This window comes from Mobula birostris, chromosome 4 (genome assembly GCF_030028105.1).
Source record: "Mobula birostris isolate sMobBir1 chromosome 4, sMobBir1.hap1, whole genome shotgun sequence".
NCBI lineage: Eukaryota > Metazoa > Chordata > Chondrichthyes > Myliobatiformes > Myliobatidae > Mobula > Mobula birostris.
In genome coordinates, this window is record NC_092373.1 from 193,314,434 (window position 1) to 193,336,972 (window position 22,539).

At 40.2% G+C, this 22,539-nt stretch overlaps 1 protein-coding gene across 3 annotated transcripts in view; it reads right to left on the bottom strand.

Moving 5' to 3' along the window:
- Positions 1–22,539, bottom strand: part of atrn (attractin) — a 408,487-nt gene that overhangs the window by 188,703 nt on the left and 197,245 nt on the right. For all 3 annotated transcript variants that reach the window (XM_072256711.1, XM_072256712.1, XM_072256713.1), the window contains exons 14-17: positions 16,276–16,414; positions 14,899–15,080; positions 11,521–11,740; positions 8,949–9,134 (exon numbers count right to left, since the gene is read on the bottom strand). In XM_072256711.1, the coding sequence (XP_072112812.1) occupies positions 8,949–9,134; positions 11,521–11,740; positions 14,899–15,080; positions 16,276–16,414 (727 nt within the window). The remainder of the gene's footprint in view (positions 1–8,948; positions 9,135–11,520; positions 11,741–14,898; positions 15,081–16,275; positions 16,415–22,539) is intronic.

Consider the following 22,539-nt stretch of genomic DNA (forward strand, 5'->3'; position numbering starts at 1 on the left):
TCCCTTTCACATTCGTGTCACTAAAACCCCACATAGTACTATGAACATTAAAATCCCCTGACCTTTAGCTAACAAACTTCTAGCAATCTAGTTTAAGATTTAAATGAAATGAAGAAAAAACAGAAATGAAAAAAATTAACCCTTCTTTGAAATCTGATTATTTACCTTTCCTTGTAAAGCATCATTCATAACTTCTAGAATTGAAACAAGTCTCTAGATGTTTTTTCTGCAGCTTTTAATGTAATTTTAATTTTTACTGCCCTACTTTTAGTTTGTGCTGTACAATTTACCACATCTGCCATAAAACTGACAAACTTCAGTTTATCAACAATCAGTGAATCCTGTTATAAAATTATGCACTTTACACAGCACCTTTAACCTATGGAGGTCATTGTGAGGGCTACAGAATCAGCAGGACCAGGTGTCGCACTTGATGGCGGAGGGGAGTTACCACCAATACCAGCGTTCATGAACGACCGCACCCTTTTGGGTCCCAGCACAGAGGCAGTGGAAAATGTACTATCTACACTCGAGGAGCTAATGGATTGGGGAAGGATGAAGTTCAAGACCAAGAAGTCAAGGAGCCTTGTTCTTAGGAGAGGAAAGCTAGTTGACTTTCATTTCACCCTTTGTGGAGAGGAGATTCCATCCATTCAGGACCAACCAGTTAAGGGCCTCGGGCGAAGGTACACAGAGGAGCTGAGAGACACCAAGAGAGTTCAAGAGACAGGAGAACAGATCAGCAGAGGTCTGATGTCCGTTGACAAGTGTGGCTTGCCTGGCAAATTGAAGTTGTGGTGCTTGCAGTATGGACTGATGTCACGGATAATGTGGCCACTAACTGTCTCTGAAGTGGCAATGTCCCATGTCGAGGCAATGGAACGGAAGATCAACAAGTATGTGAAGAAGTGGCTTGGAGTACCGAGCAGCCTCACCAACGTTGCAATCCACAGTAGCCAGACAAAGCTTACCATCCCAGTGCAATCCCTTGTTGAAGAGGTCAAGGTAGCCAAGGTAAGATCATTCTTGATGCTTCGAGACTCAAAAGACCCTGTCATCAAGAACACCCAGCCGGATGTGAGATCAGGCAGGAAGTGGTCAGCCCGTGTAGCAGTTGATGAGGCAGAGTCTAGATTGAAGCACAAGGAGACGGTTGGGGCTATCCAGCTAGGCCGCCAGGGACCTGGATGGACAACCCGCAAGTGGTGGCCATCTTCTACAGGTAAGGAGCACCGTGAGCTCGTAACACAAGAAATACAAGCGGTAGAAGAGGTGAAGAGGTTAGCTAAAATGACTGGCCTGGCCAAACAAGGGGCTTGGACCTGGTGGAAAAGTGTTGAACAACGACATCTATCTTGGAATGTTCTGTGGCAGATGGAACCGCCCCGCATTTCTTTTCTATGCAGAGCAGCGTACGATCTGCTCCCAACACCTGCCAACCTCAGCACCTGGTATGAAGATAAGACAGACAGGTGTGCTGCTTGTGGCGAGAAGGGAACACTTCAACATATTTTGAGTGCATGCAGAGTCAATCTTTCCAGCGGCATGTACACTTGGAGACATAACAACATTCTCAAAGTTGTAACAGAAGCGGTTGAGCAGAGAGTACTGCAGCACAACTTATCTCATGCCCCATGTTGCACAGAACATCGCATATAGTTTGTGAAAGAAGGCTCCAAGTCAAGGGTGTACAGCGCAGGCTCACGACTAAGCATACTTTTCAGCCAATGATTGGTGTGTCAAGGCCGACCTGGACAGGAAAGGCAGTTTCTCAGAGCAAATAGCTTTCACCACATTGCTTCCAGATATAATCTTATGGTCTGACACCAGTACAGAAGTGGTTATTGGTGAACTCACAGTCCCCTGGGAAGACAACATCCATGAAGCCCATGAGCGCAAGTTAACCAAATATGCAGAATTAAGATCAGAGTGCAGAGACAGAGGGTGGAAGGTCTCATGCTATCCATTTCAAGTAGGCTGCCGTGGGTTTATTGCGTTCACTTTCCAGAAGTGGCTGCGTGACCTTGGCTTCACCAGAAGAGAGATCAAGTCAACCAGCAGGACTGCAGCTGAGGCAGCAGAGAAAGGATCAGCATGGGTGTGGACCAAGTATGTCCAGAGGGGCAGATAGTCAGACAGTGTACACATATCTTGCAAACCCTTCAGTAGTTGCATAGACACCTGAACAGCAGACTATCTGTTGGATGGAAGTGACCAACAACTCTGATAGAGGCAGAAGCCAAGTTTTTAAGCTCACCAGTGGGAGGTGGTGCTTTAGTACTGCTGGCCCACCACCTCGAGAGAGTCTTGATCATAAGCGGGCCGAAACTCCTGAAGACAGGTGGCAGATCAACTGATGATCCCACTGGTGATAGCACAGGACAGTTAACATCTTAGTCCACATGTATTTTTTAACTCTATCTATATTCTGGATATTAATAGCTTCCATTGACACTGTCCTCTGTACTTTCTGAAGAGCCTCTGCATATGACATGCCCTTTCTACCCGAACATGCTGCACTCCCACATTTTCCTTATACACAGGACAACATGCATAATTCCCCTCCACAATTGATACATTTTGGCCTTCTGCCTTCCCCACAATTACCATAATCATGTTCTCCAGCACATCTACAACACTGTTTTTTACCTCTACATACAGCTGCAACATGACCAAAGTTAATGCCAGAGTTACAATTATGCATCTATCGTGCAGAAGTAAAGACTCCAGATATATTTAGGGAAAAAATGCAGATTCCTAAATCCGAAATGAAAACAAAAATGTGAAAATTCAGCAGCTCAGTCATGACTTGTAGAGGGACAATCGATTAACAGTTCCAAGGCTTCTATTTGAAGTTGGTTCTTTTGAAAGGCATGATCCACCCAGAAATGAAAGTAAAAATTATGATCAATATCATAATGAACAGTCCACAGAAAGTAAGAAGATGGGGTTGACGTGGTTCATAAAATAGTGCATGGTCTGTCATGAAGATTTCTGACCAAACAAATGGGTGCAGAGAAAGAGGAAGCAGAAAGAGAGCTAACTTCATATCAGGCTTAGAATATATTTAGATGGGGATGTAAAGGGATAAAGTTGAGGCCTCAGCTGAAGATTGATCACTTGGGACTAGAGAGGGAAAAATCAAAAAGAATCACAGAAAAAATATGGACTGGGAAGAGAAATGAAACCACAAGAACATGAAGATTCACAGCATCTACTGTTTGTTTCTCTGTTGTGTATTTCATATCCAACATAGTTCATTTTTCATCTTTCCTCCTGTTTTCATATCTCCTTTTATCTCCCAAATGACAGATTATCTGAAATAAACAAGCATTCACCATCCTTCATCAGATGGCCCCAGCACCATTTACACCTTGATCTCTACTCTTTCACAGATACTCCTTGTTTTCTCCACTCTTTTCCCTTCTTAGCAATTTAAAACTCATTTGATTTCTAGTTTTTTTTTGGTTGCTCTGATTTTGTCAACCTGAAACACTAACTGTTTCTTTCTCCACAGAGGTTCCCTGGCTTGCTGAATATCTCCACAATAGAATTCAAAGATTTAAGTATCTTTATCGGCCAGTATTTTCCATTATAGAATTGTGTAATATACTCCCAGATGGAAACTCTCACTCATTACTGTCTTATTATGGTCAATAGCTTTGAAATGAAGCCCAAAAGGGAAGTGAAACAGCTCAAACTTGATAGGCTTATTTGTCGGGGAACATATAACAATCCTTAGCTTTTGAAGCCTGGTATAATTGCAGGCTTCAGGGAGTTTGTATCTCAACAGAACAAAATCAATGGCAATCGGTGGTACAAGCTGTCTTCTTTATGGTTACCTGTTACCTGCATCTATCGACATACAAATATGTTAACATTAAATATTCAATCAATTACTTCTTGAAATCCACAACATCCACAGGCAGTTTTCTTTTCCATAATAACTCAATGATTAAAAGATCTTTCAAGTCAATTACTTAAAATCTTTTCACTCTTGTATTAAATGGAAAAGGAAGAACTTCATAGAAACATAGAAAACCTACAGCACAATACAGGCCCTTCAACCCACAGAGTTGTGCCGAACATGTCTCTAAATTCGAAATTACTAGGCTTACCTACAGGCCTCTATTTTACTAAGCTCCATGTACCTATCTAAAAGTCTCTTAATAGACCCTATCATATCCGCCTCCACCACCGTTGCCAGCAGCACATTCCACACACTCGCCACTCTGAGTAAAAAACTTCCTTACCCCTTCATAACCTGTCAAAATTTTATCCATCAGATAATCCACCTTAGCAACCTACCATGTAACCAATCCAGGTTAGATGATACACCTACGTTAAGAACTGACAGTTTTCCCTGGCTCATATGTTTAAAATATTCTTATCATGTATCTATCAACTGCTTACATTTCCCAATTACTCATTTGAATTTCTAATATGCTTTCTGTCTCCATCAACAGATCTACATTTCAATTCCTGAACACCTTCATACAAAAACTTTAAAAAATATTAACATGCCTGCATTAGACCTCTAGATTCCTGTTAAATTTCGCTTCCGATCTATACCTGCCCTTTCACTCTCTTGTTTCTCTTTTGTATATATTCAGTCTGATGCTGATTTTTTTTCTTCTGAAAGATATGTGAAATAAGAGCATAATTTTAAAACTAGAACTATGTTAATACATACAAAAATCAAATGCATGCAAGCAGATAAAAATTGCAACTTTATCTCCAAAATTAGGCATTTTTGTTTGTGTTAGCTAAGCGAGCAAGACAGAGCTTTATGCTCTGCATGGCATGTTCATTAAGGATCATCGTATTACTTCAATTATCGAAACAGATAAGATCTTATCTTAATTGAAGAACATCACATCAATTACACACTGAGTCACCATGGTTAAGTTGTTCACCTGCCAAAGCAGGGCTAGCTGTTAAGTGCGCTACCAAGCAGTTTTCAAAAAACGTAATTAATACATTTATTTGGGTGTCTGATGGTTAGCAAATTTATTTTATGAAAACTGACTTCATTGCCTTCAAGAACTCATAACGTAGAGCATAATACTTAATGCTGCTATAATTTATTAATATAATTCAGCCTTCTGCCATCAAGCTGGCAATGAAGAAAATACATCAATCATATTAATCTGCGGGATATACAACAATAAATTAACTGAACCTACTTTCCACACTGACAACAGACCCATCTCTCCTGTTAAGTTATTTGACGTTGTGAAGGTTAGTCCTTCTGAGAATCTGGAATCACGGTTTAATGGACTGTTACTTGATTTGTGGTGTTATATATGTAGTTTCACTTTACAGTAGCTGGGAAGTATACCAGACTCCAATGTCAAAGTAACTACTGAAATAAAGCACACCAGGCTGTGAAAGATTGGTGTGATTTCAATTTTAGCTTGTTAAATTGACGGCAGCTAGTTTTATAATTAGCTTTAAAACACACCAAATCATTTAAAAGCTAATATGCATAGAGGAAATTGAAGAAATTATCAAAAGTAAAAAAAAAACTTACACGGGAGAGATTAATGGGACTGGAAGTCGATAAATCCCAAGGATTTGATGACCTGGGTTTTGAAGGAGGTGGCTTTAGATATCATGGAAGCCATCTTCCAAAACTCCAAAGGTTCCCATAGTTTGCAGAGTAGCAGATGTGAAATTAGAGTAAATATAACCCTATCATTAAAGAATGAAGGGAGAGAGAAACAGCACCTACTGATTACTTAGTCTGACAATGGTGGTACTGAAAATACTGAAATCTATTATGAGCCAAAACCTACCTGGAAGTTGCAACACAAGTAGGTAAAGTAGTAAGGAAAGTGCACAGTATGCTTAGCCTGCATTGGTTTGTGGTAGTGTATAAGGGTCACGTACAGCAATGGGATCTGAGTATGCTCATCATGGGAAGACAACATTCAGGTACAGCAAGCATGCAAGCATTAAGGAAAGCAGAGCTGATACTGGATTTCATCACATGAGGATTTGCACAAAAGCTGAGATTTTCTGATCCGGTTGCATCAGGGATGTTCAACTGGTCTCCCTCACAAGGAAAAGAGTTCAGCAAAGGTGTAATGCTGGGAGGTCATTGAAAGAGAGTAGACAGACAGTGTTAAATACTGGAAGAATGGAGAAGAATCAGATGTACAAAATTTAGATTGGGCTTTATCAGGTAGATACAGGTGTCCCCCGCTTTTCGAACGTTCGCTTTACGAAACCTCACTGTTACTAAAGACCTACATTAGTACCCTATTTTTGCTTTCAGAAGGTGTTTTCACTGTTACGAAAAAAAATTCAGCGCACGATAAAAGGCAGCGCGCCCCAAGCAGCCGCTCTCCCCCGGATTCTCACTGGCATTGCTTAAACACGAGCCTGTGCGCAGCCGCTTGCAAGATGAGTTCTATGGTATCAGAAAAGCCTGAAAGAGCTCGTAAGGATGTTACACTCACGGTAAAACTAGACATAATTAAGCATTTTGATCGTGGTGAACGAAGTAAGGACAACGTGAGTTTGGCTTGTGGAAGTTGACGAAGATGATGTTGAAGAGGTTTTGGCATCCCATCACCAAGAATTGACAGATAAAGAGCTGATGCAATTGGAAGAAAAAAGGATAACAATCGAAACCGAATGAGTAATGATAAAGTACAACTTTAATTTTGAAAGGGTACGTCAGTTTAGGGGATATTTGCAGGATGGTTTGAATCCTTATTAAAGAACTGTGTGATAGAAAAATACGCAAGGCTCAGCAGTCAAGCAAGCCTTCCACATCAGCCACAGCAGGTGACGAACCTCTACCTTCGACATCGAGGCGGGCAGTCATAGGAGAAGATGAGCTGCCTGCTCTAATGGAAACAGGCGACGAGATGACACCCTAGTGTCCCACCACCCCAACCCCCAGGCCACGGACAGATACCGATTCGCGGAGAATGCAAAGGTAGCCGGGAGGCACACAGCACATCTTTAAGGAAAAAGCCGAAATAAACATGCTAATTAATTAGGTGCCGCCGACACGTAATTGTCGGCCCAGATCAGAGACGACGCAATCAGAAATCGGCACTGATCTGGGCCGACAATTACGGGCGGCACCTAATTAATTAGCATGTTTGTTTTGGCTTTTTTCTTAAATATGTGCTGTGTACCTCCCGGTTACTGCTGGACCCCTGCATTCTTCGTGGCAATGTATCGCTCAGCGGCCTGGAGAGTGGGGGGGCCACTGCACCACCCAAACTCCGACGACTCAGTCTAGCACACCATCATCAGTGTGCTTGGCGCTGAACCAATTCCGGTAAGTGATACTACACTGTACATACATTATTTCTACTTTATATAGGCTGTGTATTTTTGTGTGTTATTTGGTATGATTTGGCAGCTTCACAGCTTAAAGGTTACTGGAGAGCACTTGCGCGTGTTTTTGCCAACAGCGCTTGCGTGAGATCTTCTGTCAACGGCGCTTGCGTGAGATTTTCGCTCCGGAGAACAGTTCAGTAATGATTGTGGAAAAGTATTTCTACTTTATATAGGCTGTGTATTTATCATATCATTCCTGCTTTTACTATATGTTACCGTTATTTTAGGTTTTATGTGTTATTTGGCATGACTTGGTAGGTTATTTTTGGGTCTGCGAATGCTCACAAAATTTTCCCATATAAATAAATGGTAATTGCTTCTTCGCTTTACGACATTTCGGCTTACGAACTGTTTCATAGGAACGCTCTACCTTTGGGTGGCGGGGGAAACCTGTATACAGTTGATTTTCTAACTGATATCCATATCCAGGGATCACAATATCAAAAGGAAGAATCACCCATTGAAGACTGAAGTGGGAAGAAGTTCCTTCATCCAGAGAATTATGAATTTTTGGAATTCTCTGCCTTTGGAGGCTGTGCAGGTTCATTCTCTGAGATCAATAGATTTTTAGATATTAAGGGAATCGAGTGGCACAGGAAGTGCCAGAGGTGAAAGAGCAGCCATGGTATGTATAGTACAGGCACTAGGGACTGAATAGCATTCTTTTGCTTCATTTTCCTGTGTCTTACTTTCTTAACTTACAGGTCCTCACGGTCAAGTTATGACTGAAAATGGCAAAATCCTGGAATCCGATGTCCAACACCATTTGAGAGTTACTTGTCCACAAGTTCAAAACATAAATGTCTCCACCTCAAGAACAGATAGGGATAGGCAATAAATGCAGATCTTCTGAGGAAGCCCACAACCATTGCTGAATTTGAGACTAAAGAAGCTGCTAATTCAATCGCTGATCAACAGTTTGTCAAATAATCACAGACTGGGCATCAAAAATACTGCAACTTACACCCCTCAGCTGAGAATGAAGAGTGAAGATATGGGACTGCTCTTTTTGCTCATCATTTTAGTAGCAGCTCTGAGACATTAAGCAAATAGGCAGTTGAACCTTCGTGGCCAAGGACTACAAAAATTAGTGATGCGTATTCACAGGAAGAATATTCACTTATGCAAGTTACTGTCAGGAAAATAGTACTAATTCCATTCTCATATCTGACTTCCAGCATTTACTGTATTTTCATTTTAGAATGCAAAATATAGAACATTACAGCAGAGAACAGGCCCTTTGGCTCACAACATTGTGCTGACCTTTTCACCTACTCCAAGAGCAATCTAGTCCTTCCCTCCCACATAGCCCTCCGTGTTTCTATCATCCCTGTGCCTACAAATGTTTCTTAAATGTCCCTAATGTGTCTGCCTCTACCACCAGACTGTTCCATGTACCCGTCACCGAGCCCTGACAACCCCCTCCTGTAAGTTCCTTCAATCACCTTAAACTTATACCCCTTTGACTTCCTTCAGTGCAAAAACAGAAAGCAATGCTGTAGCTGGACATAGGTCAACAAATGATGTTTATACTGATAATTACGGTAGAAATCACAAACAATAATACAAGATTTTCTATTACTTACGTGAACAGTTGTTGGAAGTAGACCATTCCATGCATTGCCCAAAAGGAAAGGAAGCCACATACGCATTGGCATCAACACATTGCTTCATGTTACTGCACCACATACACTCCGTGTTCGAATTTGTACACTCAATGCACCCTGTTCGCAGTGCACATGGCGTACGACACTGAATCGCACTGTGGTTTGCTGCAAATTGAAGAAATCAAACTTTAGTTTCTGAAAAATTTTAATTTCCTAAGTCTAAACATGGAATATCCTTTCCTTCAACCAAATGATGATCAGATGTAAACCTCACTTCCACTGCTGAAAAACTCATTGCAAAAAAAAAGGAAAAAAATTTAGATTTAAAAAAAATCATGACATAGGATTAGCATAGAAAGTGATGCTGTGGTAAAGTATCAGCCATGATCTTACTGAACAGCAGTGCAGGCACAGAGGCTTCAATTGCATGTTACTGTACCTCTTTCTTGTGTTCTTACATGTCATAAACACAAGAGATTCTGAGGATGCTGGAAGTCCAGTGTAACATACACAAAATGCTGGAAGAACTCGGCACGTCAGACAGCATCTACAGAGGGAATAAATGGTTGACTCCTGATGAAGGGGCTTGCACCAAAATGTTGGCCATTTATCTCCCATAGATGATGCCCCAACTGTCAAGTTCCTCCAGCATTTTTTTGTGTGTTACTATGGTATATTAAATGTTATTATCTTCTGAACCTCAGCTAGCGAGCTGAAATGACAACTTTTTCTCTTTCCCTCAAGGTTCTACTCTAATTGTTAATTACTCACAGGAGTATTTCAGATTTTCAACCCATAAAATTTTTCTGTTACCTTTTCTGACCCCCCCCCCCACTTTCTCTTCCTAGTACCACCATCCACCTCCACACTAACACAACTCCAAGCTGGGTCTGCCGTTTTCCCTAATATAAAGCAATGATCTATAAGTATCAAATTAATCCAAATTACATTGTACTTCAGTTGATTAGAATTGTTCATATTCCTAAAAAAAATACATAAATGTAGATTTTTTTCCCCTTAATGTTCACCCTTTATCTAGTTCTGATCTGGATCAATGGGAAAGCTGATAGCTATACCAAAATGTTGGTTACCTGATGTTTCCTGACAATTACTGCTGAATATAATGTTGGTGTCTTGATATTGCACAATGACTATTGACCAAAACGGTGCTGTCTTGATGTGGCACAATGACTACATTCTACCACGTGACTTCCTAAAGATATTTTTCCATTAAAAATATCGAAAGACCCTTGGAGCTAGGTAATAATAAATTCATTAATCTTGCTTTCACCCTAATGATACAACTCAATAAGACTTTAATAAATTTCAGAGTTCCACTTACCTTCAAATTCGTTCCAAGTGTTAACAAGTTAATAACAATGATTAAAATCTTTGGGTATCATTATGAACCTATGATCATCCAATATGTTTCCCATCTCATATGAACAAATAAAACTCTTGGGATTGGATTTACTTTACTTTTTCAGTAGATCTTTTTGTTTAAAATATTGTGCTGATCCAGTTGGCATCCTTTTAAGATTGAAATACTCAATCTTCCAGTTATTCAGTCTCTACAAGACATTCAATGTTACACTTTGGCCAAATTGCAGGTCAGAATCACCAGGGTCAAGCACCAAAATTTCATGAATTATTTGAGAGAATAATTATTAAGCACGGTTTTTTGCAAATGTCTACTAGCTTGAACATATGGATAACCATGTTGTTTGTCCTGATCAATTTGCTAATTGTTTAGTGACCCAAAACCATTAAATTATTAAATTCTAATCCTGTAATGCTAAAGACAAGAGATCCTGCAGATGGCTTAAATCCAGAGAAACACGAAGTGCTGGAGGAACGCAGCATCCATGGAGAAAAATAGCGAACACTAGGCCTCAAGCCATGGGCTTGCCTGCTTGCAGCCACCACGAGAGATGCGTCAGAGCTGATGCACTACACTGGGGAAGGTGTGGCATGGCGTCCAGTTTGGAGTCAGTGTGCTACACCCACCCCCCAGCCCCCGCAGTGTTTGCTCGGCAGAAGATAAGCTATACTGTGGTCGATTACAGATTTCAGCTACAATCACAGACTCAGGGTCTGGACTTCTTTTTTTGCATGGTTGTATTTTACGGCCATCTTGTACATGCTTTGTGTGCTTTGTACTGTGTGACTGTTGATACTGTATTTTTCACCTTGGCCCTGGAGTAACACCGTCTCGCTTGGGTATTCATGTATGACTTAATGACAATTAAACTTGACTTGAATTTAATTGAATTGAATAATAAGTCAATGTCTTAGGCCAAGACTTGCTGAGTTTCTCCAGCATTTTTGTGTATTAATCTTGTAATTCTGCTGGCAAAGATTCCTCTAGTGTTGTTGGGTAAGGAGTTCCATAATATAGGCCAAGCCACAATGCTGATATTTCCAATTCAGAATTATATGTAATATTTAACATGAATTTTATTCTTGTTCTTAATTACGGATTGCTGCAGATTATTTAGGGAATTCAGTAAACTGTTTAAGCACATACCTTACGATTTGCCAGAGTACTCACCTGGTCTTTCACACACACTTCCATTCACTAAATTGATGCAGGTAGCTGCTTTCAAACCAGCATAGTTTGGTTCTGCCAAGTAGCCACAAAACCCTGCGTCACTTGGCTCCTCGATCATCCATGCCAGTGATGTGTTCGTGAAGGGTGACATATCTTCCCAGCACCAGTAAGAAACATTTATTTTCCGTAATCCAACCCAAGGGGTTATTGGTGTTTTGCGCTGTAAAAAAGAAGTGTGATAATAAAAACAGATGCACGACTGTTAAAATGTGCAACATTTTCTGCAAATGGAATAGAAAAGATTTGAAATATAGTTTGTTCCTGAAGTCCGCACACTTATCTCCTCACAGTTGATTATCATTGTCTTCTTAAAGACAATTCGAAAGGGAGGTAAATGTATTGATTCCCACACCACTTGAACAAACAGATTTAGCATTTCGGCTATCTCTCATGTCTTCAGGGCAAGGGAAAGTACAACTAATGATTTTGAAGTGCAAGCATTGTTTTAAAATTAATAAGCATTTTAAGAGACGTGACAAAAAGGTAGATGAATGGGGCTAAAGTGAATATCTTCTATGATCTTACATCTGTATCAACTCTACAACAGTGTTCAGGTAAAGGGAATGAATAATTGATTACTGCTTTTTATGCTCCTGTGTAAAATAATGGAAAATAATCTGAAGTAAAAATAAAGTACGTACAAAACCAAAACTAGATTAATGTTTTAAGTATTATAATGCTTTTATTGATAGCATTCCATATCTAATCAAAGTTTAAAGTAAATTTATTATCAAAGTACATAAATGTCACCATATGCTACCTTGACATTTATTTTCTTGCAGGCTATTACAGAGAACAAAATACAATAGAATTGAATGAAAACTATGCCCAAGACGACAAAGACTAACAAACAAACAACTTGCAGAACAAGAAAAACTGTGCAAATAAAAAAAATACAAAGAACAAGAGCTGTAAAGATTCCTTGAAACTGTAACTGTCAGTGTCAGAATCAGAGTAGATCAGAAGAGTAGTGATTGAAGTTATCCTCAGTGTAGGACCCTAATGATTGTAGGGTAATAACGGTTCCTGAAACTAGTGATGGGGGACCTAAGCCCAATGGTAGTAGTGTAAAAAGAGTATGGCCTGCATGATGAAGGTCTTTTATGATAGTTTCTTTTCTTGTGGTAGTGCTCCATACACAATAGTTGGAGAGCTTTGCCTGTGACGAACTGGCATATATCCAAGACTTTCTGTAGCTTTTTCTATTTCTGGACACTGCTGTTTTCCTATCAGGACAGGATGCAACCAGTTAGGATACCCTCCACTACATATCTATATAAGTTCAAAGTTTCTGATGACATGCCAAATCCACACAAACTTCTGAGAAAGTAGAGGCACTGTCATGCCTTCTTTGTGATGATACTTCTCTACTAATCCCAGGACAGATCCCCTGATATATTAAAAGCCAAAAACCTAATGTTAGTGAACTTCTCCACTTCCAATCCCCTAATAAGAACTGGCTCACGGACCTCCAGCTTCTTCCTCCTAGAGATAATAATCAGCTCATTGTTTTTACTGACGTTGAGTAACAGGATGTTGTTGTGACACCACTCAGCCAAGTTTTCAATCATTACTACTTTTTATTCAGCCAACAGCGGTGCTACCAGCAAACTTAAATACGGCATTGGAGCAGTACTTCTTATGACATTAGTGCTACGTGCCAAGGCTTCATCCAGATCCTATTATGAACTTGCAGCTTCTAACAACATGAAGGACATCAGCAGAAATAAAGTTCAAAGAAAATTTATTATTAAACTACGTATATGTCACTACATACAACCTTGAGATACATTTTCTTGCAGCCATTTAGAGTAAAAATACAATAGAATCAATGAAAAACTACATGCGAAGACTACCAAGCAACCAGTGTGCAAAAGAAGTCAAAACTGTGCCAATACAAAAATAAGTAAAATAAATAAAACTGAGGCTACGTCCACACTACGCCAGATAATTTTGATAACGCCGGTTTTGAGTAAAAACAATAGGCATCCACACTAAGCGTTTTTCAAAATATCTCTGTCCACATTAGAATGGATATTTGGGCGAACCTCCTCCTACTGGGCATGCTCAGCACACACAGAAAACAAGCGAAGAGGAAACGGTATACTTGGTGCGCGTTTGTCCAGTTACAGACTAGAAAAACTTTAAGGGAGTTGCTCTTGGCTCTTGCGCAGGAGGACTTAAAACTGAAAAAAAAAAACAAATACTGGAGCGTATGGAGGCAACCGACAGGAAGTTCACGGCTGATGACGAACATTGAAAAACTGATTAACTCTGTTGCATTAATAAAGCACCTTGTTAAATGTATAAAACATGTCTGCCTCAGTGTTATCTTGTATTTCCATACAATGTTACATTAGGCTATAACACATCTAATGTCAGAGAAGTACTTGCATGAATAGGTAAACCACCTTCATACAAGCAAGGACAGAAAACAGGGCAAAGTGAGTATACTTATTTATTCCGTAAGCTATGGGGTCAAAGTATTTGGTGAGTACATTTCTAACTCTTCTGGCTTCAGTCTCGTTGCCATCTGTTCTGAAATTGTTAGGTTGTGTGGGGGGTTGTGTTCAAGAAAACAACGAAATGCCGCGCTACCGGCACGTCATGACAGCGTTTTTAAATAGTCAAAAAAGCTCACTTTATAATTTAACTCTCACGCCGTTCACACCAACTGTGTGTTATAACAGCCGTCTGGCAGTGCTTGCACAGTACCAAGCAGAAGCAGAAAAAACATTGTTGTGGTGGTGTTGTCATGACAGCGTTTTTAAACCTCTCCATTTACCCCGTACACACTACAACGGATATTAGGCATTTTCAGATTTATTTACTCTGGAGACCGTTTCTGAAAATCTCCGTTTTCGGGGGATGAAAATACCGTTTTAGTGTGGACGGAGGGTCAAAACGAAGAGAAAAGGCTTCGTTTTCAAAATTATCCGGCGTAGTATGGACGTAGCCTCAGAATCGCGAGATGTAGAGTCCAAAGAAAGGAACAAGACAAAACCATGACGAGAAAATCTCCATTTCTCCACCACAAATCATATGCCATGTCAATTGGAACATAGAATGTTTATTCCATCATTGCAATTGGGTCAAAATCCTGAAACATCCCATCTACCACTGAGGGCACCTTCAAATGAACCACTGCAGTTGCAGAAACTGACTCACCACCCTCTCTGATGCCTTTACCTTTTCAATCAGTTCATTTCAATCAAAACCATTGCTTTTACTCATGTAAAACTGCTTGAGTCATAATGGAGAAAGTGTTTTTTTAACAATAATATCACAAAGCAAATCTGCTCAGAGCATTTTACTCACCAACACATGCATGATTTGCAATTCCTTCAGAACAAATTCGACTTTCTTCTGCGATGTAAGTGAGACTAATGCAGCTTTCTGACCTCTGCAGAACAGCTTTGCATTATCATAGCTATCTTTTGAAGTGGTGATTGTCAGACACGAGTTGCCCACTAAGTGCCAGTTCTCTCCACAGATTGTTTCTACAGTCCCCAAGATAAAAAGTGAACACTTCAAAATGGAATACACTAAGTTATACATACTTTCATTTTGATATACTGGATTCCGAGTTATATTTGCATTAATCACACAAGCAATTGCTTGAGGCCACTGACAGCAAGTACATGCTACCGAGTAATATTGCTAATAAATTAATTAGATGCCAAGTTTTATTCTCAGTCTCCAACCTACTCCAACAAAATTATTCCCCTTTCCCAACTCAATGATCCACTTCACAAGCTATCAATCACACACCAAACCAGAGATGCAAAAAAAAGTAGCTTTCCTGTAAAACCTAAATCAGAACTATCATTGCAAGCACCAATTTTTGTTCTTGCAGAAAGTAATTACATATTCAAAATTTAGTTGTAGGTTATATGAGCAATAAAACCCAACTTAATTACAAGTCTGTGCTCAAGAATGGAAGGGTATAGTTTACATCAAAGAATCAGGTTGCTCTTTTAATCACTGATAATAATGATAACTCAAATGCAACACAACAGAAAACAAGGCAAGATCAGCATAAGTGGGATATGAAGTTGTGCCTTATGGCTTTTTACAATTATTACTCTTCAGATGTGACATAATTTAGAATTACTCAAGTACACTTAAATGCAAAATAACCCTGTGTTTTGCTAGTGGTATTACTGGAAAAATACACAAAGAATCAGATATATCATTATCATCTGCATAGAAATTAACCACACTCATGATACATCACAGAGTGAATTTGAAAAAGGCAATTAAAAGTACAGTGGGATTACTGCTACTCAAATAACCAGTAGATAATTCTGTCAAGTCCAATTTTATTTCAAGTATGAATAGCCAGTAAATTTGCATGCTGTTCTCTCACTAATGGTTATCATTTTACTGGCAGATCATGAAGGTTAAGAGTTGACAACCAACACAGGTCAATAAGGAAAGTTTTTTTAAGAGAAGTTTTAAATATGGATAGGTACATGGATGGTGGAGGTACAGAGGGCTATGATCCCAGTGCTGGTTGGTGGGAGTAGGCAGTTTTAAATAGTTCGGCACAGATCCGATGGGCTGGAGGGCCTGTTTCTGTGCTGTACTATACTATGACTCTACAGCTCTAGTACCTTGTACAACTGTATCAGGTATCAATTATTCACACCGCAGCCTACAAATTGTTAAAAGTTAAAATAAAAGAAATCCTACCAGGTAGCGGAATGCATTCTTGATTTCTCGGTTCCCACTGACAGTTTTGGTCCATGGCACAACTTTTGCAGCTAGTCAGCTTGTTGCAAACATACTCGGGTTTATCTTTCGGGCACGATCCAAAACTCTCAACTGGTCCCTAAAATAAACAATCAGCATCAACAAAAAGCAAATAACAAGCAAATTATTGCATCCAGTTATACAGCTTTAAAGATTGAGCACATTAAAATGATAATATTTCCTGAAATTCAGTCCAACTTGAACCTCTATCAACCTACTCACTGGAACATGGATGTTTTAATCACAGTACAACTAGCAGTTTAAGATCAATATAAAGGAAGATAGGTGTTATTCCATCATTGACCTTTTCTTTTTGAATATGTTTATTATAATACTTCCATCCAGAACCCGAATCAGGTTTAATATCACTGACATATGTCGTGAAATCTGTTGTTTTGCAGCAGTGGTACATTGCAATACATAATAATTTTAAAAGCTATAAATTACAATCAGTATATATACATATTATAAGAAAGATTAAATTAAAAAGAATAGAGAAAATAGAAAGGAAATATATGTTCATCGGTTCATTGTCCATTTAGAAATCTGACGTCAGAGGGGAACGGACTATTCAGTGACATCACCGAACTTTTCCCACAACCTATAAACTTATTTTCAAGGACTCTTCATTTCATGTTCTCAATATTTATTGCTTAACTATTTAGTTATTATTATTATTTCTTTAGTATTTGTATAGTTTGTTGTCTTTTGCAGACTGGTTTTTCGCCCTGTTGGGTACGGTCTTTCATTGATTCTATTATGGTTACTACTGAGTTTGTCCGCAAGAAAACAAGACTCAGGGTTGTGTATGTATGGTGACATCTACAGTGCTGTGCAAAAGTCTAAAACACAAATATACAGCTAGGGTGCACAGTACTGTAGTAATTTTATGTATTGCACTGAACTGCTGCCGCACAAAAAACAAATTTCATGACATATGTTAGTGAGGATAAACCTGATTCTGATATGGGTGGACTGAGAGTGGGAAGGGGGTAGGGAGGGTGGAGGGAGTGGAAAACACCAGAGAGACATTATCAATAAACCAATTGTTTGGAATCAAGTTACCTTGCCTGGTGTCTCAGTACTGGGTGTGTCTGCACCCATGCCAATCTCTGCCCCTGGGCACTCCTTTTCAGCCACTTGTCCCACATCCCTCCCAAAGCGCTCTACCATTCTCAACATCCTTTGCTCCCACCCTACCTATATACATTTGCCAAAGACTTTAGCACAGTACTGTATGTATTTTGATAATAAATTTACTTTGAACTTTCAACTTCGAAGCAGCTGTTACTGAAAAGTTGAGTGTGTCTTCAGTCTCTGGTATCTCCTCCTTGAAGGTAGCAATGAGAAGAGGGCCGTCTTGGGTGATGGGTACCACCATTTTAAAGCATCACCTTTTGAAACTGTCCTTGATGCTGGGGTGGCGAGTGCCTATGATGCAGCTGGCTGAGTTTACAATTTTAATTTAAATTTTCATTCCACTTTCTATTCTGACTCGTCTACTGTCGCGATGAAGCCACAGTCAGGTTGGAGGAGCAACACCTTATATTCTGCTTGGGTAGCCTCTAGACTAGTGGTCCCCAGGTACCGGGCCGCAAAGCATGTGCTACCGGGACACAAGGGAACAATATGATTTGGCGGTATGAAACGATATGCATCAGCTGCACCTTTCCTCATTCCCTGTCACGCCCACTGTTGAACTTGAACACTCGCAAAGTCATTACCCACGCGAGGTCATCAGTCGGTCATTAACTTACAACTACTCGATGAGTAAAATACAAATGTCACTTGACAGTTTCTTTGGAAGAGGTGGTAGGGGACATAACGATGATGATAATGCAGAGACAGCTGAGGCCGAGAATGGGAAAAAAAGAAAGCTGCTTTCAACAGAAAATACGACGAGTCATACATAAAATATGGCTTTACTGCAACCAGTGACTCGCACGCTCCAAGCCCCCTGTGTGTGATATGTGGAGACAAGCTATCTAATGAGGCAATGAAGCCCTCAAAACTGCTTCAGCACCTTGAGTCCAAGCACCCTGCACTTAAAGACAAACCTGTTGAGTTTTTTGAGTGGAAAAACCGTGAGCAAGCGGGACAGAAGCAAGTGTTGACAGCCACCACCTCCACAAATGCTGCTGCTCTGAGAGCATCGTACTTAGTGGCTAGACGTATTGCTAAGGCTAAGAAGCCTCTCACTGTTGGTGGAGAATTGATTCTGCCTGCTGCCAAGGACATGTGCTGTGAACTGTTGGGAGAAGCTGCAGCTAACATGATGGCACAGGTTTCTCTTTCAGCTACCACAGTTTCAAGGAGAATCGATGACATAGCGGAGGACATCGAAGCACAGCGGTTGGAACGGCCTAACGAGTTACCATGATATGCTATCCAGGTTGACGAGTCTACCGATGTCGACAACAAGGCAATACTGCTGGTTTATGTGCGATATATATTTCAAGACGATGTGCACGAGGATATGTTGTGTGCACTCCCGCTGCCAACTAACACAACCGGGGCAGAACTATTCAAGTCTTTGAATGACTATGTCAGGCAAACTGGACTGGTCATTCTGTGTTGGAATATGCACAGACGGGGCTGCAGCTATGACTGGACGGCTGTCTGGTTTCACTATCCGAGTCAAAGAGGTTGCTCCTGAAAGCCAGTCTACACACTGTGTCTCACACACAGGGAAATGCTGACTAGCCGAAAAATGTCACCTGATCTTAACAGCACATTGAGTGATGTTGAAGTTATCAATCACATCAAAGCAAAAGCCCTTAACTCATGTCTGTTTGAGCAGCTTTGCGAGGAAATGGATGCAGAGCACAAATGCCTTCTCTTACACACTGAAGTCAGGTGGCTATCAAGGGGGAGAGCCCTGGCCAGGGTTTTTGAGTTGAGAGCCACCACAGAGATTTCTTTCAGGAAAAAAGTCACCACTGGCAGCACACTTCAGTGACGAGGAGTGGATAGCAAAACTCACTTATCTGTGTGACATCTTCAACCTGCTCAATGAACTCAATTTGTCACTTCAGGGGAGAATGACAACTATCTTCAAGTTGGCAGATAAAGTGTCTGCTTTCAAAGCCAAACTGAAATTGTGGGGACGGCGAGTGGACAGGGGCATATTTGACATGTTCCCAACATTAGCTGGGATTTTGGGAGCGACTGAGACTGCACCGTCCTTCTCACAGCTGGTGCACGATCACCTATCATCGCTGTCGACAGAATTCGAGCATTACTTCCCAACTGCAAATGACCCAACATGTGCAAAGGAATGGGTCCGTGACCCATTTGTGAATGTCCCCGGTGAATCATCCATGTCAGCACAGGATGAAGATCAACTCCTCGAACTTGCAAATGATGGTGGGCTGAAAAGTATGTTTCACGTAACATCTCTGCCAGCATTCTGGATCAAAGTCGAGGCTGAATATCCTGAGATAGCCACGAAAGCACTGAAAACGTTGCTTCTATTTCCAACATCAAATCTCTGCAAAGCGGAGTTTCTGCAATGAATGCAATGAAAACTAAAATGCGGAATAGACTGGACATAAGGAACCCCCTTCGAGTATCACTGTCTCCTATCACCCCTCAATGGGACCGTCTTGTTGCAGAGAAACAAGCCCAGGGCTCCCACTGATTCAGCGATACTGATGTGTTGCAATGATTTTATATGTTCGTACAAGGAAAATATGCACTGTGTGTTTAATATCCCAACGTAACTTAAAATGTTATGATGCTATTGACTTATTACTTATAAGTCACTTATCACTATATTCATGCGAGGAAAGTATGCACTGTGTGCTTAGTATTAAATTTATTAGATAATCCCTTTTAGAAACGAAATTGAGTGTATTAGTCACTTATAAGTGACATAGCTGATTTATCACCTATATTCCGGTCGTGATTAACACCCCCCGCCCCCCCATCGGCCGGTCTGCAAGAATATTGTCAATATTAAACTGGTCCGAGGTGCAAAAAAGTTTGGTGACCCCTGCTCCATTGACCTCTGTTGGCGTGCATGAACGTCAATTTCTTAAACTTCCAGTAATGCCTTCCCCACTTCACCATTCCCCGTTTCCCTCGATCACCTTTTCACTTCCCTTTGGTGCTCCTCCTCTTTTTCTTTCTTCCACGGCATTCTGCTCTCTCTTGTCAAGATTCCCCCTTCTTCCGCCCTGTATCTCTTTCACTAATCAATGTCCCAGCTCCTTACTTCACTCCTCCTCCCCCTCTCACTTCTGGTTCACTGATCAGCTGTGGTTCTTCCTCCCCTCTTGCTGACCCCTCATCTTTTTTTTCAGTCCTGATGAAGGGTCTGAGCCCGAGACATTGACTGCGCTCTTTTCCACGGAAGCCGCCTGGCCTGCTGAGTTCCTCCAGCATTTTGTGTATGGTGCTTGGATTTTCAGCATCTGCAGATTTTCTCTTGTTTAGTTTTTACCGATCCTGTGCGGTGGCACCTCCTTACCAGAAGGTGATGCAACCTATTAGAAGATTCCCAATGGTACATCTGCAACATTTTTGAGTGCCGTTGGTAATATACCAAGTTTCCTTAAACATCCAATGAAATATAGCTGCTGTCGTGCCTTCTTTGTAACTGCATCAATATGTTGGGTCCAGGATAGATCTTCAGACAGGCTAACACCCAAGAACTTGAAACTGTAAACCCTTTCCACTACTAATCCCTCAATGAGGACTGATGTGTGTTCCCTTGACTTACCCTTCCTGAAGTCCACAATCAATTCCTTGGTCTTACTGATGTTGAATGCAAGGAAGTTGTTGTGAAACCACTTAACCAGCTGATATACCTCGCTTCTGTACACCTTGGCTATCCTCTGCTCCAGAAACATGAGGCTGTCAAAAACAGTTACCTATCTCAAACAAGCATCATCTTAGACCTACATTTGTCTGTCATCTTTCAGCCACCAGTGTAATAACTTCACCTTTTTGCTCTTTAAATGTCTCTTATCAAACTTTTTTATTACCTGTCCTTCAAATACTGTGGTGGTTTTTAGCCAGACTTTCTCTGATGAGACTTCCATGAAACCTTGTGATGAAGATGATGCCTAAATGCAGGCAGCTGTTGCTTAATTTCTCAGCGAAATAGTACCACAAGATAAAATCTACATTCCTCCTCACGACTCACTTCCTTTTGCCATGACCTTATAACTTAAAGTTTTTAAATCAGTGTCACTAATATTTGAAATAGATTCCACTGCTCTACCAGCAATCATGTACATTCAGAGACGCACTCCGGTTTGCATGAAACTATAATTAAGCCTCATTTTGGCCTTTCAATGTCCCAGGACATTAAAAATGAGGAAAACTTTACACCACTTCTCAGTCTTCCCAACCTCCGTGGTTTGTGTTATCAAACCAACAAATTGATTAAACTAAACTTGCTGCCTTGCATTCCAACATGAATGCTGTTTCACATTTTGGTCCGAGATTCATTGAAATATATTTATTACACTATAGTGTATTAATACAGATTCGTAGACCATCACAAGTAACAAATGATTTCTACAAGTTGATTTTGTCCATAAATTGGAAAAAAATCACTCAATTGTAATAAATGGCATCCAAAACCCATAAAACTGCTAAGAATGATTACTAAAAGTGGTGCGAGGTGGGAAACTAGTTCTGTCATTTGTAGGAATAAATATATGTATATACGTCAGAATTTTGAATTTAGTAATATTATGAGAGCTCATTCATATTTATGGGTGTCCATAAATTAGGCATTTGTAACCTTTTGACAGCCTGTAATCTACTTGTCAGCAAGTTGTCATTGCTTGTATCTTTACCATCAAGATTCACGTAGGTGCTGATGTCTCATACTTGCTTTTAAAGCCTTATTATTTAGTATGTATTTGGTGCATGCTTATTCGAAGAAACCGGGTTATTGGTGATCACACATCTTAACTTAGAATTATTAATGATCAGTCTAAATAACAGAAGTTGATTTGTATGCCAAAATCAAAAGGTGCATTTGATCTGTAAACTACATTTCCATATTTTGAAATTATTCTTCAAGACAAGTGCAAATAATTAATGTCCGTTTGTGCCACAATTCTTTTTCCCAATTCTAAGAAACCATTCTGACTTAGTTAATTTGTAAGCAGTACAGCATTTTTCACAGGGTATGTATTCAAGTTTTGCTCCAGGGCTGAACTGAAAATCAACGCAAATTTAAGTACA